Raw genomic sequence first — 25,925 nt, forward strand, 5'->3', positions numbered from 1 at the left:
AGGATGCACTGTACTGGCAGCTTGATTGGTTAAGTGGAGAGGAGGGAAAGGTGAACTATACGTGAGGAAAATAAAATAGCAGGCCCATGAATTATACATCAAAACAAAACTCGTTGAGTTCAGCTTATCTGCACCTCCGCGCAAAAGACACTCCACAAACGTGAAGCCGCTATCAGCAACAAGAGCCGAACATCGCTGAAGGAAAATTCGTATTCGACAAATGGCCCAATATGTCTTGTTTATTTATGTCGTACAGGAGCTGAAGCGAGCACTGCATAAAAACTGAACGCCAGCAATTAAAATGCTATAAATTGAACACACTTCAACTTGTGAAATGCTGTCAGCTAATGAAAAAAGATTAGAGTAGGACTGTATGATGTGTTGAATTTATTCCACATTGTTGCAAATTCCTACATGATGACTTTTTGTCTGTAAAGCACTGCCTTGTGTAAACTCCACAGAAATAAAGGTAGTTTGACTGAAGAGAAAAGATGATGTTACTAAATGTGTATGAAAGCAGTAGGCCCTGACTTATGCAAATGTAATAGGCCATGATGACTTACTTTTCTTTCTTTCTTTTGTTTTTTGTTGTAACAAAGACCTATTTTATGTCATATATTTTTCTTCTGAAGTTGGTATATAAACAGTGTTGGGGTAATGCATTACAGGTAACGCGAGTTAATAATATTAATAATAATAATATTATATAACGAATAACGAGTAAAGCATTACTTTAGAAAATTAAGTAATAATATTTGAGTAATTATATTATATATATGTTATAGAAATATATCTATATTTTTAAATGCAACTCGAGTTACTTTTTAGATTAATGAATACGCTTTTTAAAATAGTTTGCTGTATTAAAATCAGTGTAATCACGTTGAATCACACTCAATGAGAAAATAAGCTCCCCGCAGGAACAGACAAAAACCAAAACGGCAGAGCCTTGCATTTCTGTGATGGAAGTATTTTATTCATTTTAACACAGAGGAAAAGAGGATTTTCTCAGTGGACAGTGATTTTACTGAACTAATAAGGCAAATACACAAAAGTAGCAAACACATGGCTTTCAACTTTCAATTATCTGTATACAGCATGTTTAGCATCAGGAAGTTCTCCAAAGATAACGTTGTTTAAATTGTTCAAAATTATTTTTTTTAACAGTAAATGAAGGTGTAGGTTCTACATCTACAGCCTGTTGTTAAATACAGAGCTGCTCTATTAAAAAAAAAGAAGAAGAAAAAAAAACCTGCAAGTTCCGAAAGAGATCAAGCCTCAAACAGGTCAGAAAAAGTAACGTAAAAAAAAAAGTAACTCAAAGTAACTCAAAAGTAATGCAGAGCATTACTTTCCATAAAAGCAAATAAATAACGCAACTAGTTACTTCTTTGGGGAGCAACTGCAATATTGTAATGCATTACTTTCAAAAGTAACTTTCCCCAACGCTGTATATAAATATAAACAACTACACATTTCTATAGTGATCACAACAAAAAAGAATGCTTAGTCAAGATCTTAAGTAAAGGGTAGATGTACATTTACATAAAAATTAAATTTTGTAAATATAGGTCAATAAATATACAGTATAATACATGCATAATTGTAGTGTACAGTAATTTTACAGTAAATAAGAAAGTCAATATATAATATAATATAATATAATATAATATAATATAATATAATATAATATAATATAATATAATATAATATAATATAATATAATATAATATAATATAATATAATATAATATAATATAATGTGTGGAATAAAGATTATTATTGTATAGTGGTTGGATAGATGATAATAATAATTATTATTATTAGCATTATTATTGTCATCATCTTCATCATCATCTATCCAACCACTACACAATAATAATCATTATTTTACACATTTTATGTATTAATATATTATTATTATTATTATTATTATTATTATTATTATTATTATTATTATTATATATTAATACATAAAATTATTATAATATAATCTTTATTATTATTATTATTATTATTATTATTATTATTATGTACTATTATTATTAAAATAATAATATTAATAATAATAGTAATAATACATAAAAAATCCTAATTATAATAAATAAACAAGTCAATCAGTCAATTAATATATGCATCTGTTTTATACATAAAAGTATGAAATAATGATTATTATTCTATGGTGGCTGGTCAGATAAAAATTAAATTAATTGAAATAAAATAAAATAAATATTATTATTTATTTATTTGTTTGGATTTTAATATACCAGTCGCTAGACAAAAAAAAATTGCCCAGTAAGGATTATTATATTATCCAGCATTTACATAACATGTAGACTATGAAGACTGTAATGCAAAGTGGGAATTTTAAAAGCAAACATTTATTTAATTATAATATAACACTATACAATGATGGATTTTACACAATAAAGGTGGGCGGCTGAAAGTATCATACCTTTTTGCTGCAGGACTGTCTGATCTCCTCCACTTCATCGTCTTTGCTCTCAATCTCTTTCGAATGCGTCTGTCTCAGTCTCTCCATCTCCATCTCCAGACGGAGCTTGGCCTGCAGGTCACAACATCAACAAGTCAGTGAATACAAATCTGCACCTTCTGAACGCACGCATGCGATAGAACACAGTGAAACCACACGCAGTCCGCATACAGAAGCATATGCAAAATAACACCGCCACACAGGCCAACAAACTGCTTCATAATTATTATTATAATGTATGCAGACTGTGCATATTGACAATTTCTCCACACAGACACATCAGCTGAATCTACATGAATTTGCATATTCTGCATGACAGGTGAAAATTGAGTGCACAGAGAATGTGCATCACATCAAGAATACATTAAACACCAGGCAGTTCGATGCAACATATATCTTTATTCTCCAGACTTCATTGGTGCACGACTCATGCCACGGTTTGAGATTTAAAGTGCGTGTGTATTCTAAATTTACAATAAGGATGCTCTGATTAGGATTTTTGTAGTCGATACAGAGTACCAATTCCTTGTCATGGTGATCCGCCATTACCGAGTACGGATTCTAATGCTTCAAGCTTTATAATGAATTAAGCACATTTCCCTCTAAGTATTTAAATACTTAAGTGGAGATCTTGTCTTAACTGAGGAAATAAATTAAGGATGCCTCATATAATACCTTAAACATGTCTCTAATAACCATTTAGGTGTGAACATGTCATAGTCAGAAGCAGCATTTTACTTCGGCCTAGTCCCTTATTTATCAGGGTTCGCCACAGCGGAATGAACCCCCACAGAAAATAATATAACATTTGGAAACACTGCAAATGATGAAAGAAGAATTCAACATGTCTTAATCAAGAACAAGTTTGGAGCGCACATTTGATGCATAAGAAGTAAAAGTGCACACCTATAAATCTAATATAAATCTAATATAAATCACTTATAAATCTAATACTTAACTACTAAAAGAAAATAGGCCTATAAACTACTGTTTATTGCAAAAAGTATTTTACAAGAAGTTATATTACTAAATATTCATGTTTTATTTATCTAATAATTCCAGCCAGCTTTTAGTGAACTTGCAATATTGTTAAAAACACTGAACTTTCAGTTGTTATATGAAGAAAGGCCTGAATACATACAAGACCATTCCAATATTTTGCTTGTGTCCAACTATTGACAGCAGTTCTCTCAGTGAGAGAGAGGGGGGAATTTACAGGTGTTCATTTAACCTAAGAAATGTAATGCTTAGACCATAACTGTGCCTCTTGCGATCTGTTCTCTTGCTCATTCACTCTCGTCGCTATAATTTCCAGGTATTTTAACTCATTTTTGGGGATCATGGAGCCGATATGAATTAGCATAAGGCTCGCAGAGCTTCCGGGAGAGGTCACAAGGTTGGATGAGACACTAGATAGGGGTGATCTCATCACAGCAGCTCAAAACACTGGAAATACAATGGTTGCACTTGCAACAAAGAGACCATCACTCGCACGAGTTGCGCCAATAGACTATAAAAATAGGTCGCACTGCATCTTTTTATATTTTAGCTGTTGTGACACGAGTGCACTGATTGCTCACGCCCCCACACATCAGTTACCTCCTCAAGTGTTTGGCTGCTGTAGGGTATGCATAATACAGGAGCACACGTGCATCTTCCTCTGCTTGTAAACTCAAACAAACACCTGCGATCGGTTTATGAGATTTGCCAGATTGCCGAGTACCGATGTAAAATGTGATACCGATCTTTGGTCGATCATTCAGAGCATCCCTTGTTTACACAGATTTTTTGTGAGCAAACATTAATATTCTTTAGGTGAACAATTATTCCACGCCTAGTTAACAAAAACTTGTTTTGATAATCTTTAATCAAAGTCTGTTATTTGCTTCTGTGTCTGAATATCGTTCCTTCAAAATATTCTTAACCATGCCTCTCTTACCGTTAGTTTGCTATGAGGGAATGATGTGCCTACTCAATATTCCATTTCAGTTGGAAGTACATTAACATACTTAAATAAAAGTCTCAGCAATTTCTGGTTCACGCAGACTTTAAAGTAGAATATTGGTTATTAAAAATCTTCATCATGATTGAAAAGGTGATCACCTGATCACAAGAACAAAAACAACAATTTTTTTGGTTTATTTTAGATTCATAGGTGTTTAATTTTTTATATCTGTAACTTTTTAAAATGATCATTGTTTTATATAGCACCTCCTCTTTTAGCAATAAATAATATGTACATAATCATCTTTTTTTTCCTCTTTTTTAAACTTTATGATTATGTGAAATTGATAAAATACTAAAAGCTAATAACTTCAAATTAAAAGTCATGGTTGTCTTTAAACACATTTTTAAAAAGGGTCTGTCAAATTACGACCAAAACTAATAATAAAATGTTGTAAAAACAAATCTGTGTATCCCATTCAAAACATCACCTGTTCCAGCATCTGAATGGTTCCAGCCTGTTCATCCAGTTCCTCCTCTTGATCTTTGACTTTGGCCTCAAGGTCACGAAGTTGCTTTTTAATCTTGGCCAATGACGCCTCATCCTTCGACTCCTGCGAGTTTAGATCCTGAAGCTCCGCCTCCATCTGCTCCAGCTTCAGATTGACAGCACATATCTCCAGATCCTTATCCTGAAAGAGAAGAGAAAAACTCATTTAGGACAACAGAGTCTGGGCTTGGTGCACACAGACACATGTACATCACAGCCAGGACTGAAGCGAGAGACAACAAAGAGAGGATGATATAAGAGCGGTTGCGGACCTCTAGTTGTTGTCTAAGGCTGAACACTTCCCCGGTCAGCATGTCTTTTTCTCTGCTGAGCTTCTCCCGTTGACTCTTCTCTCTCTGCACCTCCTCTTGAGCCTGAGTCTGCTCTGAGTCAAACCTGCATCAACAAAACAAATACTTCATCTCAGGAACACAAAAGACACAAAGATGTAAAACAGTTTTCCAGAGGGTTTACATTCACTGATTCTGTGTGGTGGACTTTGGAAAGGATTTCAAAAGAACTGACTAAACTACAACCATAATGACAATATTTTAATGCAACTTATATTTGTATTAAGTTTGTATTGTTTGTATTGCTTGTATAGAATTTATTATTATCTAATGGTCATGATTGGTCACTTTGTATTTGTCAACTGATGTGTTTGTAGTCAAGTTTTTGATCATTTTTGGTTAAACTAATAAGTTTCATTTACATTTCCCAAAAACAACTTTTATGTAGAAGAAATTTAGGTCACACTTTATTTTGATGGTCTGTTTGTTGAATTTAAGTTACATTGCATCTAAATGCCAACTAATTCTCATTAGATTATGAGTAGACTGTTAGGTTGGGGTTGGGGTTACGGTTAGTGTAAGTTGAGATGTACTTGCAAAGTTTCTTATAATCAGTTAAATGTCTGTTGAAGGAGCAGTTTCAGCAGATATTTTTCAGTCTACTAATACTCAAATGGACCATCAAAATAAAGTGTTACCCAAATTTAGGTTTAAAATTAAATATGAGGCTTAGAGTGAGTGATATTTTAGATTTTTGGAGGTTAAATTTGTCTGTGAATAAGCCAAGCAATATTTAGGAATTCTTCAGACACTTTTATTTTTTAGGACATTTAAAGGAATCCTGTTAATTTCCTCCCACTCAGCAACTATGTATTAGACATGGGCCAGTCAAAGATTCTGATGGTATGATAATATCACGTGTATGAAAAATATCAGTTTCACAGTATTGTGATAACTGCTCTAAAATAAGTTCTTTTTAACAATTTATTCCCCATTGAACGCAAATTATTTTATTTTAAGAAGCATTAAAAATATTTTGGAACAGTAGATTTTAATGTGAATAGTTCTTTTCCGCTGGAGATACTGTTGCCCTAATAAACTAAATAAAAAAGTTGTAAAAAACACATAAAACAAAACCGTACATATACTGTAGGAATGGTATAACCGAAAATTTCCAAACAGTGATAAACCTTGAAACCGGTTATCATCCCATGCCTACCATGTATGTGACTTCTATCTTTAGTAGAACAGAGCAACCCCGTGCAAATGTCAATCTTGCCATAAAAAATATAATAATATAATAATATTAATAATAATATTAAAAAAAAAAAAAAAAATATATATATATATATATATATATATATATATATATATATATATATATATATATATATATATATATATATATATATATATATATAAACAGATGTTTTAATATAATGTTAACATATACTTCCTATGTGAATTTATGCTTTGAGTTTTTACTGCAAATGTCACATGCGTAACGTTGGAATTGCTCAACAATAAAGAAAATCTGTAATTGAAACTGTGGTGGTTGGAAATTTATAAAAGGCAAGTCAATAACTAACAGCACTTTAATAGCTTAAAAAACACATATGGGCCAAAGTTGTGTGATAAATGCAATAATAAGTCAACAAGCTCAAATAATGTCCAGTTTCTTGCACTGACAAACCAATCAATGCTTGTGTACTTGGAATACTAATGTATAATCAGGTGCCACATACTCTTTATGAATAATTAATAAGGAATAACTAGGTTTTAGCTAAATTATTTTCTATAATGTTTTGCAAAATCTTGGATGGTCTGAAGAAAATGTCCCTTTAAATAACCATTTGAATCATACATTGTATTGAAATGAGTAAAAAAGAAAAGCATAGATGGCAAAAATTTCATTATAATGTAATTTTGTTTTACTATTTCCATTAATAACTATAATTACTTTTAATTTGCTGTAATTAAATTGTATTATGCGTATAGATATTTTTAGTCTCCCTGCATTTAAATATCTGTATTACAAATTAAAAACACATATTAGCTGACCACTAATCAAAATACTGTATACTGTACTGTATAATGCAATAACTAAAGTGAATCGCTAATCACTTTAATATCAATAAGCACAAGTCTACTGACAAAGAAAAGTGTAAAAATAACAACGTACCTGCTTTTCCTAAAATAGCCCAGCATAGCGGAGCTTTGAGAACTAAAACTCTTCTAAGCTTTACAGTATTGTGTGTGACGTGTGTGTCAGGAGGGGCATTAGGGGAGAGTTTTCTGATTGGGTTAACTTGTAAGTGGGCAACAACGTGCAAGTCGTGACGCTTTGGGGCAAATCAGTTTGTTCTTTTTTCCTTCTTTTCTCCTCCCCCTCCTCTCCTAGGACCTGTTATGATCCCGTAAATGAGTCTTATGCAACTCTTCGTGTTAATCTGAGCCCCACGGAGAGATGAAGAACCGCTCTCCTCACCCTCCCCCCATCCCTCCCACTGACTAAATCTGCCGTCACCCTGAGCCGCGGGCTGACCATTACATTTAGAGTGGACTTTCACACATGCCCTCCGCAGTGACAGGCACAGCCTCTGCCAGTTTACTCAAAAGTCTACTGAGGCTTAGCAACAGCACCTTCACACATTCACGCTCCAAGAAACGATAGTGATTTCATTCTTCTAAACAATTAAATCTCAGCTAATTGGAACAGATTCCATGTTCAACATATTAGAGTTGCTAAAAATATTGTTTTTCAGTTCATTGTGATTAGGTGCAAATCCAAAAACAGTTCCTGTCAAGTAGTGCATTCCAAAGAGAAACGTTGCATTGCAGCATGAGTATTGTCTTGAGTTTGCATTTGCTAAAAAACATGGACCTTTCATTTGCGCGACCACTGAATACCACTGTTCCAGCTCTCAGATCCAAACATTTTTACTGTGGTATTGAGGTTGTTCTTGTGCTTAAAGGTCTAAAAATATTAAAAAAAAACATGGGTAACACTTTACTTGAAGAGGTGTTCATAATACTGATGAAATATGTATATCATGAAAAATCCTTAATCATTAAAAGACACGTCATGAATGTGAATGACATTTTATGCATGCTTCTGGCAACTGTCATTAAGAGTAATTTACTCAGTTATGTCATTTTTAATGCAAAGTTTATTGTTGTGAGATGTTTTTGTTATGAAACTTGACATAAATACACCATAACCTGTCTTTGTCATGACAACTTTACATTACCAAGACAACACATTTGTCAAAAACCTGTCATAAACATGATTGTCATGAGGCTATTATTATGATTGTGGTTCTTTTTTTCGACAGCATGATTCATATTTTTCTTGACACAAACTGAATTTGTCATTAGAAAGTCATTACATGTCATTAAATATACTCTTTCATAAACTTATTTGACAGAGTATTGACAATTTTACTGCTATATTTTAATGACAAATGCACTTTGATCAACTGAAGAAAGTGATCAGAAAATTATTTAAGACACTTTTTGTTCATGACAATCATGCTTATGAAAGGTTAATGACAAGTTATCTGTATTTATAAATAAATTATGTATATAATAAATTTATGTCTCGAACATCATCATCTTTGCATTTAAAATGACATAATGGAACAAATGGCACTTAATGACATGAAAAAAAATAGTCTTATTCATGGCATCTCATGTCATGTCCTGATTATGAAGGTGTCAAGACACTCTAAAGACCACCCCTTCAAGTAAAGTGTTACCTATATAGGAGTCTGTCACAATTTGTACATATGGTACAATTTTTATGAATGAAAATAAACAATTTTGAATTTCGCCTCACTCTTTAGCTACTCTCATCTCAAGCTACTGTCAAATGCGCCTTTCTGAGACAAAACTTTATTAACAACTTATTATTACATGTCCGAATCAGATGTTGGCATCCACCCTCTGTAGAACATAATGGCACTGGTGGCAGTGCTTTCAATGTGTCTGACTCTTCAACAAGAGTATTAATTTTCCTTAAAATACACTGTGTTCTCTCACTAGAATTTTGTGTTCCCCTGAGAAACTCGGCATTCTCCCACAAGAATACTGCATTCCCTCAAACTTTGCACTCGGTCACAAAAACACTGAAAGATTTTTCTTCACAAAAGTCTTGCATGTGAACATTAAGTGTATATATATATATATATATATATATATATATAAGTGTACATATAGTTTGTAAATATCTTATAAGCCAGTTCATTTAAAAAATAAGTAGTCAATAGTTCAAAAGAATCTGAATTAGTCTGAAATATCATCCTGCATAGTTTAAATCCTTAATAGGGATATAATTTCTTATTACTAATGTATACTGCACATTAGAACAAGTCAACAAAATGGTTGTCATTACAGATATACTGAATAATTCTGAATCAAATAAAGCTAAAATGGAATTGAGAGCTTGTGAAACAGATTTAAATGAGCAACTCTGTATTAATACCAACAGTATAAGTAGACCGTTTTGAAGAAAAGGATTTTGGGCCAACGTGTTTTCACTTGGGTGGTTCATCACAGCCTGACATGACCGAAATAGACATCCAACCAACAAAATATCTTGCCGTGGCATTAAGTGCTCTGTAAGAGGTGTAATTATCCATTTCCTCAACAGTGTGTTTGTAAATCTCTCTCTCTCTCTCTGACTCACTTGCGCTGTTTCTTCTCCAGGTCGTGGTTGCGGCTCTGCTGGCCCTCCAGGTGCAGTTTGGTGTCCTGCAGCTCTGCTGTCAGTCTCTGGCATTTCTTCTTCAGCTGCTGAGCCACGCGCTGCACCTCTTCATTGTCCGCCTGCAGGTCTGTCAGCTAAACACACAGATTCTCAGTGAGTCTGTACAGGTGGATCTGTCCATCCACTGAGTGTCTTGTCTAGACATGTGAGTTTCAGATAATACATTCATGCTTGAGACAGTACATGCTGTTGAGTTGGAACACACTGACAATATCAGTGAAGTCTGGGCTTTTATGATATGTTTGTTAGCTTTGGAGAAGAAAGTCAACTGCAGGGACGCGCAATCTAAGGTATAACTGATAACAGGCCACTGACTTATAAGAATGTATTCAAAAAACAGGGTGTTTAGATGTTATTTTTATTTTTAGATATTTTATTTTATTAGCGATCTTAGGGTAAGGTCAGGAGTCTGAGGTCGTATGTTATTAGTGACTGACTGTAATTTAATGTGCTATTAAAATGTCATTTATAATATCTAACTACGGTTTGCCTTAAGAACATGTGGTGAAACCGAAGTGAGACCAAATTTAGTAACAAACTAGCTAATAGTTACAAAGCCTCTAGTGTGGATGTTCCAGTTTAAAAAAGAACTTAGGATCAGCTGGTGCAACCCTACCCAGATGTAAACTGTATGTAAGAGGTATTCAGATGTACAGGCAGGCATTAATGGCATTGACTCATACCCCTTATCTTTAAACTCATGTTTGATGACTTTGAATCTCATTAGGATGAAGTTAGTGAGAGAAATCCCTTTAAACACAAAAGCTTCTAGCTGTGTCATGGACAGGCCGATAACGGTTAACCTCACTCTCACTTTCCTTCCGTTTACGCCCTTCTTTATCAGTAGTCGCCACAGTGGAATGATTAAACCCTATATAAACTTATCAAAATAGTTGTGGCTCACAACTTTTCATTAAAAAAAACTGGTGGAGAAAGAGTTAAACTGCAAACTGTACAAATAAAACATTAAAAAACATTGCTTTAAATGTTGGCAAAGTAAATCAAAACATTGTAAAACAAATTAGTGAAATTAGCTAGAACAATTAAACCAATATCTTTTCAATGGACTTGGATGTGCTGGCAATCACTGAAGATGTAAAAGCTGGAAAAAAGTGTAGGAGCTAAAAAAAAATCTAAATAAAAACAACAATGTGTGGGTGAGTAGTCCTTACTTTCCTCTCCAGCTGCCTCTTGTTTTGCTGCTCCACCTCTAGTTTGTCATCAAACTCTTGCTGGAGTCTCTTCTTGGTGAACTCGATCTCTCTGATGGCTCTCTCATACTTGAGCCTCCATTCTCCTCCTTCAAACACAGTCAGTCAGTCATGATTAAGGCAGCGCAATTTATTGTGAAATGGCCTTCAGTGATTACTCAGCTGCAAAACGCTGCAATTTAATTAAATAAAAATGACAGCGCTTCAAAGCGAAGTACTCTGTTTTGTCTGCTGCGCATAATACAAGTACTCTCTCTCAACAGGTTCAGTGCACTTGAAGTTCGTGGAGCAATTTGAGATGTCAAATGTTTATCATAATGCGGTTAAAAATTGTATCGTAATTGCGATAAGATTGTCTCTCTGAAAATATCTGAGGTTTAAACATTTTACTAGAATCCTTTTCATTACCAAATCCCATTCTGTGAATCTATCACTGAAGAGCAGAAAAAACGTAAATACACGCGTTAATAAATCAAAGCAGATCAACGAACTGCGCTGAAACATAGACATTAGTAATAACAAAACACAGAGCGGAGCCAGTCCCACCATGTCACTGTTAGAGAACGTAATTGCCGGAAAGTAGAATAAATCAAATGTGCGTGGCTTAGCATTAAGCCTGAGAGATCAGCTGGGTGACACAGAGGTGAGAACAAGCCGTCACCAGTGTGACATACGCATTAAATTGAGCTTTGTTCATGATAGCGGAGATTCTAGGAACAGCACTACTGAGTATAATCGTGTTCAGGCTTTCACTGAGAACACCATTATAGACTGCGACAGGGACATATGAAAAGGAAGTAAGATTGTGGAAGAACTGGAAGCTACTTTCCAGGAATAGAGTCTAAGTGATGGCCAGGAGTTATTGTTCTGCTTTTTCAAAACATTTACAATGAAAAGAAGTGCTTAACCTTCAAATAATAATGATTTTTGATTGTCAGCCTAAGAACATCAAACTAAACTAAAAACCAAGATGTTTTTATTTGCTCTTTCTTTTGCATGACATTTGCAGGGTTATGGCTTGTAAGAGATTTTTATATGTTTTTGAAAGAAGTCTATGCTTACCAAAGCTGTAATAACACTATTTCACAGTACTGCTTATTTGTTGCTCGACCAAAGAAATCCAATTTAAAACCATTTCTTTTTGAATCAATATTAAAATCTAATTTATCCCTGTGACGTTAAGGCTGAATTTTTAGGAGGTGTTACTTTGTCTTTACTTCTGTCTTCAGTGCCACATGATATATTATATTTTATACAACAGTTCTGTCTGGTTCTTGAATCTGATTGGCTTATAGCCGTGTGATATTCTGCAAATAACAGCACTAGTACAGCCTCTTCACCCTTCTCCCTTGTGTATTACTCCGCCCACATACAGTGACAAACAGAGGACACTCTACAATTTGACAAATATTGCAGCTGTTGGACAACATACTGTACTTTTGAGGTTTTTTAGTCGATAATGTAGTTGTTTAGATTGCAACTATGCAGTATATTTTGAAGGATAGTCCCTATTTTTAAATATTTATAATTTCGGAGCATCAGATTCAGTGCATCAGCCTGTCTGAGCAGACCAAAAAAGTGACGGTTAATGTTCCGTCACAAGATGGTGACAGAGACTGCATAATAAGTCCTTAGGGGAAAAAAAACAAAGTTTTTTCAACGTAAATTTCAAACTAAAGCAGAACAAATTATTTTAAATCAGGTAAATGACATTCTGAGTCAATCTCCCTCTTTTGTATTTTGTAGTGCTTTGTAGTATTTTGTAGTGAACATAGTATTTATACCACAGAAACTGGTAGTGTTTGTTGTGCTTTGGCTTTTTCTGGGTTAATTATTGTGAAATTATTGCGGTTTAGCCTAATAATCATAAAAAATTAGCAAAATCAGCTGTTTTGCCATTACTTTAGACATTACGCTAGAGAATCATTCAAATACTAGCTCTAAAGTGACGTTTGTGAAGTAGCAACAGCTTTTACTGTTGTGACATCAGCTGCAGATGTGAATTAGTGAAGGAAAAAGTACAGTACTTCCTCGTACAAAAGGGTTTTGAGAGTCTCTGTGGTTGATTTCATTTTTATACACACGATTTTGCCATCAAACTGTTGTATAAACACAATATTACACTTGTAGCAGTGCAATATGGCTGTATATTGGCACTGGTGGGAGGCACTAAGGCACTCGGCCTGCAGCCTCAAACAACCATATCACACTGCTACTTGTGTGATATTGCTCATGTATTATATTATATTATATTATATTATATTATATTATATTATATTATATTATATTATATTATATTATATTATATTATATTATATTATATTATATTATACTATATTATATTATATATTTATTATATTATATTATATTATAGTTTACAATAAGGTTTTGTTATTTAATGTATTTACTAACATGAACTAATCATAAACAATACTTCTTCAACATTTATTAACAATCAATATCTACTAATGCATTATTAACATCCAAATTCATGCTTTTTAACATTAGTTAATGCACCATGATTTAACGAACTAACAACGAACGACTGTTTTCATTAACTAATGTTAACTAACAGGAACAGAGACGCAGTGACGCAGTAGGTAGTGCTGTTGCCTCACAGCAAGAAGGTCGCTGATTCGAGCCTCGGCTGGGTCAGTTGGCAATGAAGTTTGCATGTTCTCCCTGCGTTTGCATAAGTTTCCTCCGGGTGCTCCGGATTCCCCCACAGTCCGTAAACTGGGTAGACTAAATTGTCCGTAGTGTATGAGTGTGAATGAGTGTGCATGGATGTTTCCCAGAGATGAGTTGCAGCTGGAAGGGCATCCGCTGTGTAAAAACATGTGCTGGATAAGTTGGCGGTTCACTCCATTGTGGCGACCCTGGATTAATAAAGGGACTAAGCCGAAAAGAAAATGAATGAATGAACTAACAGGAACTAATACTGTAATAAATGCATTGTTCATTGTTTGTTGATGTTAGTAAATGCATTAACTAACTAATACAACCTTATTGTAAAGTGTTACCATATTATTTACAATACACACATACAGTATGTGCTTACAATACACATCACAATTAATACAGGGTTGCAAATTAAGATATCATCAGCTAGTTTTTGTCTCACTAATGGTTTAGAATTACTGATAACTGTATATTTATTATCTTAAAAACATAAGAAAAGCATTTATTTGATAATTCTTTCTTATTTTAGTAACTGGGTTGGTCCTCCAACCTTGATAAATGCAGTTTACAACATTTCTTCATTTACAACATTTGTAGAAGCTAAGAAACGTGATCAAATCATTTACATTACTTCACATCATGAAATGGAAGGGTTTTGGTATTACAATTTCATATCCAAGAGAAACAATATTACAGATTAACAGGGTTAAACGCAATATTTGTTACACAAATCACAGTGGTTTATGCAGCATTAGAGTAAGTGTTTGGTACGTTTAATTTTTTGGTACAGTTAAGAATGTAAAAACCTCTAAAGTGAAGGTTTAAAAAATTCCAATCTAATTTTATGCTAGATCATATTTAGGAACTCTCGAAGCAAAAAACAATAATGGAGAATGTTCCCTCTACATGGAAAGTTCCAGAAACAGTATAAAGTAGTGAAAAAGAGCGAGAGAAGCAGAGGGGGTGAGAGACAGAGAGAGCGAGCGCGTGTTTTCAGTGCCCCCTGGCATTTCCATATAAACAGCTTAATGAGGAGCAGCGGCTCTGATGCTACAGATTATTTTCTCATTTGTCTGGAGGTGCCAAGCTGAACCACTCAGCACACCTGAAGCTCTACTCCTCACCAGAGAGTCATGGGCCGCCAAACTCAGGGAAATCCTGCTAGATAACCCTTCAATTCTGCCAAAACCATTCAGGAAGGCTCTGATAGTTTTCGCTCAAAGCTCCGCCATCAGGAGGGAATCCCTTTTCTGAGGTCCCATTTACAGCTGGCATCAAAATGCATTTTCATCTGTCCAACCACGGATGAGGGAAACTAAACACCGTCTAAAAAGCTTTAAGCTTGTACACGTTAGACTAAACGTAACAATTTGTATCATTAATGTGAATAATGTGATTGGTAAGTTAGAGTTACTTTTATTCCAGACACTTCTTACTGTATTTACAAGGTAAAGTCATCCTAAAATGTAAAGAGTCATCATGTACTCACTCTTGTGTCTTTTTAAACCTGTTTTATTCATCTTCTAAATTCAACTGGGAATTTTTTTAATGAAACCTAATAGATTTCTGTTCCATTTGTAAAGCCAATTCCCCTGAAGCTTAATTTAAAACATTTCATAAAGACTAATCTAATCTAATCAGTCTAATCTAAATCCAAGATGTTCTGAAGCGACATGCTGGATTTATATAATAATAGATTTACAACGCACGTGCTGACTTTGAAGTATGAAATGAAATGCTTGAGAATTGTCATTCTGATGTGTTTTGCTATTAGAATTGTGATGCATGCGATCATCTGAAGAGCATGCATGCTGGAGTGGTACTTTGCAAAGTGAAAGTGTAAAATTGAAATCACCATATTACATTTAGTTTCAGTAGTATGATTATGCAAAGCTTTTTGGATGGTTTAGTCTTATGATGTAATTTCAGGTGGAGAGGCGAGACAGCGAGCATGTTTAATAATGCACAAAGGAATCATGCCATGCCAAATATCCTCATAATGCCAAATATTTGACTTTACCAGTAAAATTGTTCATTTATATGCAGTTAGTGACAGAGCGTATGTAGTTGAATGTTCAAACAGCAAAAAAAAGACTTTTCACCTACTCTCTTTTAAAATGTGTAACAGACTCATACATTCAATTGTACACTGAGCTACTCCAGAAATTCTATGTAGATTTAGGCCTGTCATGATAAGTAAATTTATTGTGTGATACTGAATAGTTATACTATTTTCATTTTAAGACAGGCATAAAAGTTATCATTTAGATTCTGTAAAAGGGAATGTCCTAATATAAACACTGACACCAGAGATGTCGAATGTAAATGTCCTTTATTGTTATTTGTGAAAGTGTGCCATTTTGCACTGTCACTGGGGCTGTGAAACAGAGCTCCACTTCTTCCAAAGCATCAGCAGTTTTAGGGAAAATGTGAGAATTTGTCAGTAAACATTGTTTCTAAAGGATTTCCCCGAGCTCTCAGACACCTCCAACGGAGATTAGATGGCAGAGGCTGCACAATCAGATCAAATGTTGCTGACATTTATTTTTATGTAAATATGATGGGTGATATATATTGTGTCACCAAAAAATACTAAGGTCATGTCAATGTATTGTGCGATATGTTGATTTATCGATTACTGTAACAGGCATACAGTTGAAGCCAGAATAACTATCCCTCCTGCTTGTGACTCCTTATTCTTTTTCAAATATTACCCAAATGCTGTTTAACACAGAAAGGGCATTTTTACAGTATTTCCTACAATATTTCTTTCTTCTGGAGGAAGTCTTTTTGCTTTGTTTGGTTGAAAGAAAACTATTTCATTGTAAATATTATTAGCACCTTCAGATTTTATTTTATTTTTAGATTGGCTACAGAACAGACCACTGTTATCCAATAACGTCTAATTAGCATAGCATTCCTAGTTAACCTAATAAACAAGTTAGGCCTTTAAATTTCACTTTAAGCTGAATACTAATATTGTGTAAAACAACTAGAAAAATATTAAGTACCACCATAATTGTACTAACAAAAGATGTTAGTTATGAGAAATGTTTTATTACAACTATTAAATCTTCTTTACATTAAATATCACTTTAGAAATATATATTAAAAAATAATAATAATAATTTCACAGGAGGGCTAAAAATTATGACTTCAACTGTGTGTGGATCAGCCCCATAGCCAGCCTGGTAAAAGGGGTGGTTCTTTTCTCTCAAAAAGTGGACATTTTTGCAATTATACGCCTCATTTTCTTTTTTATTATGAAATTTAAAAAAAATTTAAGCACTATTTTTAGCTGGATTAGCTTGTCAGATGGTCATCATAACAACCTTTTGATGTACCAAAAATATTTACTAAAGATTTAGAAGAATAAATGAAAAATATGTATTTTTTCATTTTCCTTTTATTCATTCATTTTCTTTTCGGCTTAGTCCCTTTATTAATCTGGGGTCGCCACAGCGGAATGAACCACCAACTTTATCCAGCATATGTTTTACGCAGCGTGTGCCCTTCCAACTGCAACCTATCACTGGGAAACATCCATACACTCTCATTCATACACATACACTATGGACAATTTAGCTTATTCAAGTCACCTACAGTATAGCTCATGTCTTTGGACTGTGGGGGAAACCGAACAACCCGGAGGAAAATACTTATATATAAATATATATATGAATCCGTTTTAATTTAAAAACAAGCCTATTGTCATTTTTAAGGAAAATTATAAATAACAAACTGGCCAGCACATTCAAATTTCCTCAGTCAGAATTTGACCATTTGAATAAAAAACAAATAATAATAATAATAATAATAATAATAATAATAATAATAATAATAATAATAATAATAATAATAATAATAATAATAATAATGTAGAACTTCACAAATTTTCTAGCCCTCTTTCATGGATAACAACATGGATAATTCATGGATAACAACAATAGCCAAAATAGTATTCAAATGATTTTAATATGGGCTGCTTTTGGTGCTTCACACCTTTTTATTGGTCATTTTTTTGGTTTCAAGAATAAGGTCCAAGATTTGGAATAAAAGTTGCCTGTAAAATGTTTTCTCTATTTAAAAACGATAGAGCAGTAAAAGACGACTTCTCTTATGTCACATTGTATGTTTTGTAGCAGCTGGATGTTGGACTCATGAAAAATAATTGTTTGCATTGGCCAAAACTAATTAGCTAAGTCACCACAGCCAACAGAGTCTTAAAACTTTTCAATGGGTTATTTTCACTTATTATGATGGCATAGCAGTCAAAATTGGACAAATGAGCTCATGCATGGGAAAAATTCTGGACCTTAGTCAGTGATGTCTGTCAGGCCCCCCTGTTACGGGCCTGTAGATTGTGATGTAATAAAAAGAAAGTCTCACCAAAACCCAAACACATGTGGTTGTGTGAGGCACAATTGAATGAATGTTATTATCTGCTAGAAACGCTTGTAAGTGGATAACTAGAAATGTATGTTGATACCAGGTGGAAACAGTGGCATTTCTGACTTTGTTCAGTCCAGGAAGAGCCATCACAAACTCACCAGTGTCATCATCATCCATTTCCCCGTTGAGCTCCGATGCACGTATTAGCCGTGCCTCCATTACTTCCATCTCCATAGACTCTGTCTGCTTCTTCATAGCGTCAAACTTGGCCTGATACACAGACACACACATACACACAGAGGGATGCAAAGCACATCAGCTCACTGTTCTACAGGGAAATATCCAGACCATCTGCTCATACAGGCAACTCTGAGCCTAGTAGACACATAAAACACACCACACACAGACAAATACCTGCAGACACTCGCTCACACACACTACATCTTTCGCATAGATATTTAATGCGAGATGACAAAATTTGTATACGGCTCATGCTCTGCTGCTTGGACTGCGTTGCCAGAAAATATCTATTTCAGGCATGAGGAGATCCCTTCCAGAAAGTCAAAACTGTCTCCGTTCTGAAGTGTGTGTGTTGTACCTGTAGATCCTTCATGTCTTTCTCCAGCCTCAGTCTCTCCGAGGTCTCTGACTCCAGCAGCTGCGAGGCAGATTCGCCGGTGTTTCGCTCATCGGCGAGCTCTGATGACAGTTCTGTGATCTGAAAAATAAAAATAATGACGCAAACATGAGGCGTGTGTGTACTAGATGCAAACTTCAGAGTAGTGTATGAGCTCATCTCACATACACATGCAACACTTTACATCTACAGTATATCATCGCTCACATATTTCACATGGAGATGATGGTATTTTGGTAACACAGTCCAATGCTGATGGTGAGAGATGTGGGTTTCTGTGACTGTTATTGGGTGTAAAGGTGTGATTTTGTAGATGTGTGAACTAGGGCTGAACAATTTATCGGTTGAGCATCGATATCGCAATGTATCCGCTATAGTGACATGGCAGAATTAGATGATTTATAAAAGATTAAAGGACAAAAAAATTATTTTTACATTAATGTATACAATTATATATACAATGATGACCACGCTATTTTCCGTTTAATTGTTGAATTTTTGTATTTGAATACTGTTAGACTCCATAGAAAAACCATGAAGCACTCTTTATACTCATATTTATATATTCTTGTAATTTATTACATTTTATGCAAATGCACTGCATAGAAAAAGTCTTAATAATATCAGTCAATCTAAATTAAATTAATAATTTTTGAATAGATTATTTAAATCATCTGGTGAAATTATATTCGTATCACAATATATATTCAAGCAAAACAAAATATTGCTATGTCAGATTTTTTCAATATCCAATATTTTTCTTTCTTTCAGGAATTTTTATTTGTTGGGAACATTAGTTTGCCTTTAAATTAGTTATGGGACTGTTTTGTTTGTTATTTTGGACTCCCATTTACTGAAGTATTATTTTTGTTTTTGTATTATGTTCTTTAAAATTCAATTTACTTTTTTTCTGATAAAAATAAACAAAAATTATTGCCTGACGGAGATCAAAAATTTGATCAAGAATGTGTTGTTGTCTGATAATTCTAGGTCTGGAGGCAGTTCACTTGCAATACGCCCGCCTCTTTCTTCATTTGTTTGTTCCTGTTTATTTTTGACCCCTAGTGGGAACGTAACAGTACAGTGAATGTATGTTTAGTACTAACTTAATAGTTACCGAAAAAGTCCACAGAGCGGGGGTGATCACCAGAATGGGGAAGTCCCAGAGTAAAGTGAAAAAATATGATACGCCGGTGTTCTGGAATATGGAAAAACTGACTTTACGCTGTTTTTATCTGTTTTTATATTATTTGTTTCTATTTTATTTATACTTGTCTCTTTTATACCTGTTTATGTAAAGCACTTTGAATTGACACTGTGTATGGAATGTGCTATATACAGATGAAGTCTCTAATAACTCATTACTAATAACTGATTTATTTTATCTTTGCCATGATGACAGTAAATAATATTTGACTTGATATTTTTCAAGACACTTCTATACAGCTTAAAGTGACATTTAAAGGCTTAACTAGGTTAATTAGGTTACCTAGGCAGGTTAGGGTAATTAGGCAAGTTATTGTATATTGATGGTTTGTTCTGCAGACAGTCGAGAAAAATATATAGTTTAAAGGGGCTAGTTTAGTTCAGTTCAGTGTGGTTTAATTTTCACTGCTGAAAGTCCAAACACTGAAGAGCAAATCCATCTATGGGCAGCTTCACAAGTCCCAAACCAAGCAATAATTATTGTAACCCAATAGCTATTGCTGTTGCAATTTTTAGGTTATTATAAAATAATTTATACAAAATATTTAATGCTTTAATTATAATGTTTAATATTGTGCAAGAGGTATTTAAGGTTGCTTTAAAATAAATACTTCTTTTGCACAATATTCACCTCCCTTGCGCAATACCCTGTACAACATTGGTCAGTCTCATGTAAAAGTACTTGTATAGCCTATGTGCAAAGTTTAAGTATTTTACTTTATTGTATATGTTAGTCATGCATATGTTTTTTTTTCAATAGCTCTTATGTCCAGTGCTGTGTTTGTATTTATGATTAATCTTTGTAGCAACGTTCTCCTCTGAGACACGATATTTTGTTTCTCTGTATGTGCACACATTTAGCAGAATGACAGTAAAGCTTGACTTGAAAATAATAGAAAAAAAAATTATTCTACAGTTGCATTGACATTGGTATCAATCGCCATGTACTGTATGAGCATGCAACTGCATGATATAGTAAATCACAGCATAAACACTGTCACTTGAGCACTAACCTTGCTTTCCAGCCGGTCACTATTGAGTCTCAACTCGTTCCTCTCCTTCTCCACCTTCTCCAGCTTCAACTTGAGCAGCTGAATTTCCTCCTAAAGACACACCGCCAATATTCAGAACGCCACAATACGACAGACAGAAACATAAGGTGTCACGAAATTCAGCTGATATACAGAGAAATGACCGCAGACAATCACTCATTGGGACACGATGACAGCCCCTATATTTAGCGAAGAATAGAGACAGACAGGTGAGATAAATTAGAAATGCTAACAGAATGACAGACAGCGACTATTACCCCAAACCTCCTCCTCCTCCTCCTCCCACTTTCCAAAACTTTTCTTTGACTAACTTGAGAGAATTGCCAGCTACAGCCAATCGTTTTGCAGCTCTGAAGGCTGTTTGAGCAAAGGAGATAGTGACTCTGTGTTTGTTTTTTGAAAGCTGGCTGTTTGGAGGTAGTGTCAGCACCCGTCTGTCTATCGCAGGGAGTACGTCTGACTGCATGGCTATGCAGCACTCAGCGGGACGCGGCCCAGCGGACGAAATGCACACACACTCGCTCTGTGACATGCTAATGCACTCCCCCGCGGCAAGCACAGTTGCTTTTGATCCAGCAGCTACATAGGTAATGTATGCATGCACACAGCGCTGCCACAAACACGCACACACATAAATCTACAAACACTGGGATTGAGGCGAAGCTGCAGAGACAGTAATCAAAGAGACGGGCGCTTTGGGTGCTGCAGTTGAATTTGAGAGGGACTCCTGTGGGGTGGAGAAACTAGGAGGGGCGTTAAAAGCCACACAGATGGGCTTTCAATTGTCAAAAGGCAAAAACCTAAACATGACATTGCGATTTAGAGCATTTAAAGTGGCTAGCGGAGAAAGGCTTACGTCTTTGCCGCGGATCTGCTCCTCTGTGAGCTGAACTTCGATGAGGGGACGGACGGTGGTGAAGAGCTTCCACCAGGGCCAGCCTTTCACGCCACGGTTCTTCTTGATGTTTTTCTGAATGCAGCGGATCGCCAAGTCCTGGATCTGCAAAACACAAGCATGTATGATTATATGTGTGCTTCTTACTGGTGAGAAACTGTGCAGGTCGTTTGCTTTGGAGCTTGTGAAGTACAGTAGTTGAAACCAATCGGAGACCAGATGGACAATAGCAGGCCTGTGTTTGGAGGCGCAGGGCCCCACGGTCAAAGAGCTTCCCTTGAGGGAACCGGCTCTGAATAGACCTTTTCAGATCTGAGACTGTCGTCTACAGTGCGGTCAATAAGCCCGAGGGTGGGACTCTTAAATCCAAGGATTACATGCTATGAACATCTAGAGAGGTACAATCAAACTGAGGAGCCAGCAAAGAAGTTAGTATGAAATATGAGATAAATATTTGCCAGTATAAAGGAAAAGTAAAGTGTTTTTAAAGCTTACTTTTTGAATATTGGCATTTTTGTATATAATTAATATCGTATATATTGAATGTTTGTAAATAATGTAATTGTATATTATAAAATAATATTTGCAAAGAAAATAAAGTGTAATATTTAGATATTTTTATTAATAAAATTCATGTATAAATAAAATAGTATATGAATATAATTTAAAAATCTAGCTATAAAAGAAAAAGTAATATTTAAAGTTAAAGGCATATATTTGTAATTTTTTTTTTTAAACAGGTAAAACTGTCAAAAAAGAAATCTCTGTCATCATTTACTCATCTTTTAATTGTTTAAATCTGTTTGAGTTGTTGTGCCGAGAAACACACCCCTGCTGTAAAATGCACCCCTCCATAGACTTTCACTAGCATTCTCAGTCTACATTTAAAAAAAAAAAAATCAATTAATCACAGGCCATAATTGATTAATATGTAAAATGGTGATTATTTTGATGGATAAAACAAGGACAAGGAGTGAAAGGCATTTTAAAACGCACTAGGTTTACAAATAAAAGTAAAACAATAATAGTGGCTGTAGTGTAGCCTAAAATTTGGCTTTTTGGTGTTTTAATCAGACATTTAGGTTACATGGAACACCTAAAATTGTGGTTGCTGTTTTAAATTAAACCACATATTAAACAATTCACTTAATCTCGCTGACATTGTATTTAAAATATATTTAAATATTTATTTATTTATCTTCTGTAAGAGAAAGGTTCCATTAATGAAATTCACCTCAGTCACTCTCATTAGCGTTATAACTCTATTATTATTATTTTAAATCAATTTCAGTTAATAGATGCACTTTTCAGAAGAGGTGCATTTTACAGCAGGGGTGCAGTTCTCAGCACAACAGAGTTACTGTTGAAAAGAAGACATTTTGAATAAATCTGCTAACCTGTAACCATTGACTTCATAGTATTTGGTGTCTAAACTTCAAAACTGAAAACTGGACTGATACTGTTTAAATTTAGTATAATCTTTTATGTGAAGCTAGTTTGACACAATCTACATTGAAATTACATTGCTTTGGCACAGAAACTAATTGAAAATACTGGCATAAAATAAATGTTCATATTTTAAAGAGATGCAGGGCTGGAGTGGGACTGCTTTTCAGCCTTGGTGTTTCAAGCCTTAGACTGGCCCACTACATTAAAAATAACGTTATTTCCAATTCAGTACTTCACAGTGAAGATTTATTTGAACAGTTAACACAATGTAATGTTTAACAGTCTCAGAATCTATTTAAATTTCCATGAAATGAAAAAATATCAAATAAATACAAATATATATTAAGCTATAAGTATAAACTAAAGATAAAAATGAAATGTATAGAATTTTCTAATGACACTATCATGTCTTTTTCAAAGAAAAAGCTGCTTTATAACTTCAAATATTTTTCATAAATATGAGAGCATTAAATTTAATATTAAGCAATACTAGAAAATTATTATGGCTATCCTGTATTCTAGACAGCATTGATAAACTGCCACGAAAAAAAAAACATTACTACATGTAGTAAGAACGTCATGTCATTGTTGCTGAATGTTACACCACAACGTTGCTACAGCCTTCTCACGTCTTACATTTCTATGTTGTGACAATGTAGCGAGCATGTAAGTGGCGACGTTGCCTTTGAAAAAAATGCTGCGTTGTACAGACATCGCTACAACGTAGTTGTGTTTGTCGGGACCGCCTCACGTGGCCAAAAAACGGACCGGCCCACCGGGAATTCTCCCGGACCTCCCAATTAGCCAATCTGGGCCTGAAGAGGTGGCAGGGAAAATGGAATTTAACGCAGTGCTTCTTGTCCGGTCTGAGACCCACTTTATATCGTATGTCTATCAGGCAGTGAAGGTCACTAATTTTGAAAGAAAACAGATCTTAAAACGTGGCGATTTTGTAATGGAAAGAGTGTTGGAGCTGACTGTCTGAAAATTAAAAGTCCATGTGCATATACCCCATTAGCATCTCCTAAATCTTGAATGTTTTAATAAACAAACCAACTCATAAAAGATATTTGTTCAATAATCTATATATAGTAGCATTTCACATGAAAATACAATGAAAAGCATGTAAAACAACTGAATGTAAGACCTAATTCTGACATGGCATGAGTGTACAGTCAACCCACTTATTTACACTGAGAGCTTGAAAAAAAAAAAAACACACCACTGTACTCCATCAAGCGGACGTTAACACGCCTTACATACTCACCCTCAGCAAAACACCCATTTAATGGTGTTGATCACAGGAAGAATAAAATGGAAAACAAACACGTTCTCTTCAAGGAGGCCGTCACAAAGGCAATACAGAGGAGTGATTCTGGAGTCCTACCAACTGTGTAGAAAATGCAGCTAGAAGCAAAAGCCCCGAGCTCCTTTGAGTAATTCAATTAAACTTCAATACTACTTGGCAGCTGATTTAAACCCTGCGTAAGATTTACATGCTGCAGGAACAGGGACGATTCAAATAATAGGGGATTATCTGGAAACCCAATTAGACAGGCCCGATTCAGCACATTAACAGGCCCGAGTCTGCGCGCATCAAGTTCAGGCTATGTCTAATTTGTCACACCGAGAAACCTTCGGCACAGAACAGAGGCGGCGCGTGGCCGACATATGCACCGCAGCTCATTTGCCACGCTTTGACCACAACAAATGCCACAAACAGCCATCTAAACAGCTTGTAAGAGACGATGAAATCGGGAAGAGCTTCCTAATTAAAATGGCCGTCTGGAGGAAATGATGCCTGTGAGCCCTGAGGCCTGGCAGGGGGAACTAAATGTTACGTGCAAACGGAGACGAATCCAAATGTCAGTCACAACAGGTGTGTGATTTTGAATACGGATCAGCATGTGGTTTTCATCCGCACGCAAAAACGGGAGGACATTGGAGCGCAGTCACATGTGTCAGCGAGGGCACCTGTTTACACTCGTGTCTTTAGGCGATGAGTTAATTAGACACACGATTGGCATTCGTGAAATTCCCTGCTCCCTCTAGTGTTGTTTTCGCTGAACGTCAAAGGAAAATTTGGAAGGAACGGGCCGGCGTGCTTCAAAGGAAGCCCACGTGGAGTCGTTCTCTGTTCAGACGCCCCCCCACAGAGACAAACAGAAGAAAAGAGAAAGAAAAGACGGAGAAATCCAAAGGGACCGAGTGCTTAGAACACACTGCTAAAACGGGAACAGACTTCAAGGTGCTGAGATCCCTCCATTATCGATCTGAGAGAGAAACAAGCAAATTGATTTTGCATTGTGGCAGCTGTGGTTTGAGAGAGGAAGCTTGGTCTCTCACACGTTTGTCT

General features: G+C 35.0%; 1 protein-coding gene across 12 annotated transcripts in view; it reads right to left on the reverse strand.

Annotated features, from left to right (window-relative positions):
• Positions 1-25,925, reverse strand: part of myo18ab (myosin XVIIIA b) — a 174,187-nt gene that overhangs the window by 29,322 nt on the left and 118,940 nt on the right. For all 12 annotated transcript variants that reach the window (XM_056473344.1, XM_056473345.1, XM_056473342.1 and 9 more), the window contains 9 exons: positions 22,082-22,225; positions 21,187-21,276; positions 18,929-19,048; positions 18,489-18,600; positions 11,218-11,345; positions 9,965-10,119; positions 5,260-5,383; positions 4,929-5,129; positions 2,455-2,565 (listed from right to left, as the gene is read on the reverse strand). In XM_056473344.1, coding sequence (XP_056329319.1) covers positions 2,455-2,565; positions 4,929-5,129; positions 5,260-5,383; positions 9,965-10,119; positions 11,218-11,345; positions 18,489-18,600; positions 18,929-19,048; positions 21,187-21,276; positions 22,082-22,225 — 1,185 coding nt within the window. The remainder of the gene's footprint in view (positions 1-2,454; positions 2,566-4,928; positions 5,130-5,259; positions 5,384-9,964; positions 10,120-11,217; positions 11,346-18,488; positions 18,601-18,928; positions 19,049-21,186; positions 21,277-22,081; positions 22,226-25,925) is intronic.

The sequence above is a fragment of the Danio aesculapii genome, chromosome 15, assembly GCF_903798145.1.
Source record: "Danio aesculapii chromosome 15, fDanAes4.1, whole genome shotgun sequence".
Taxonomy (NCBI): domain Eukaryota; kingdom Metazoa; phylum Chordata; class Actinopteri; order Cypriniformes; family Danionidae; genus Danio; species Danio aesculapii.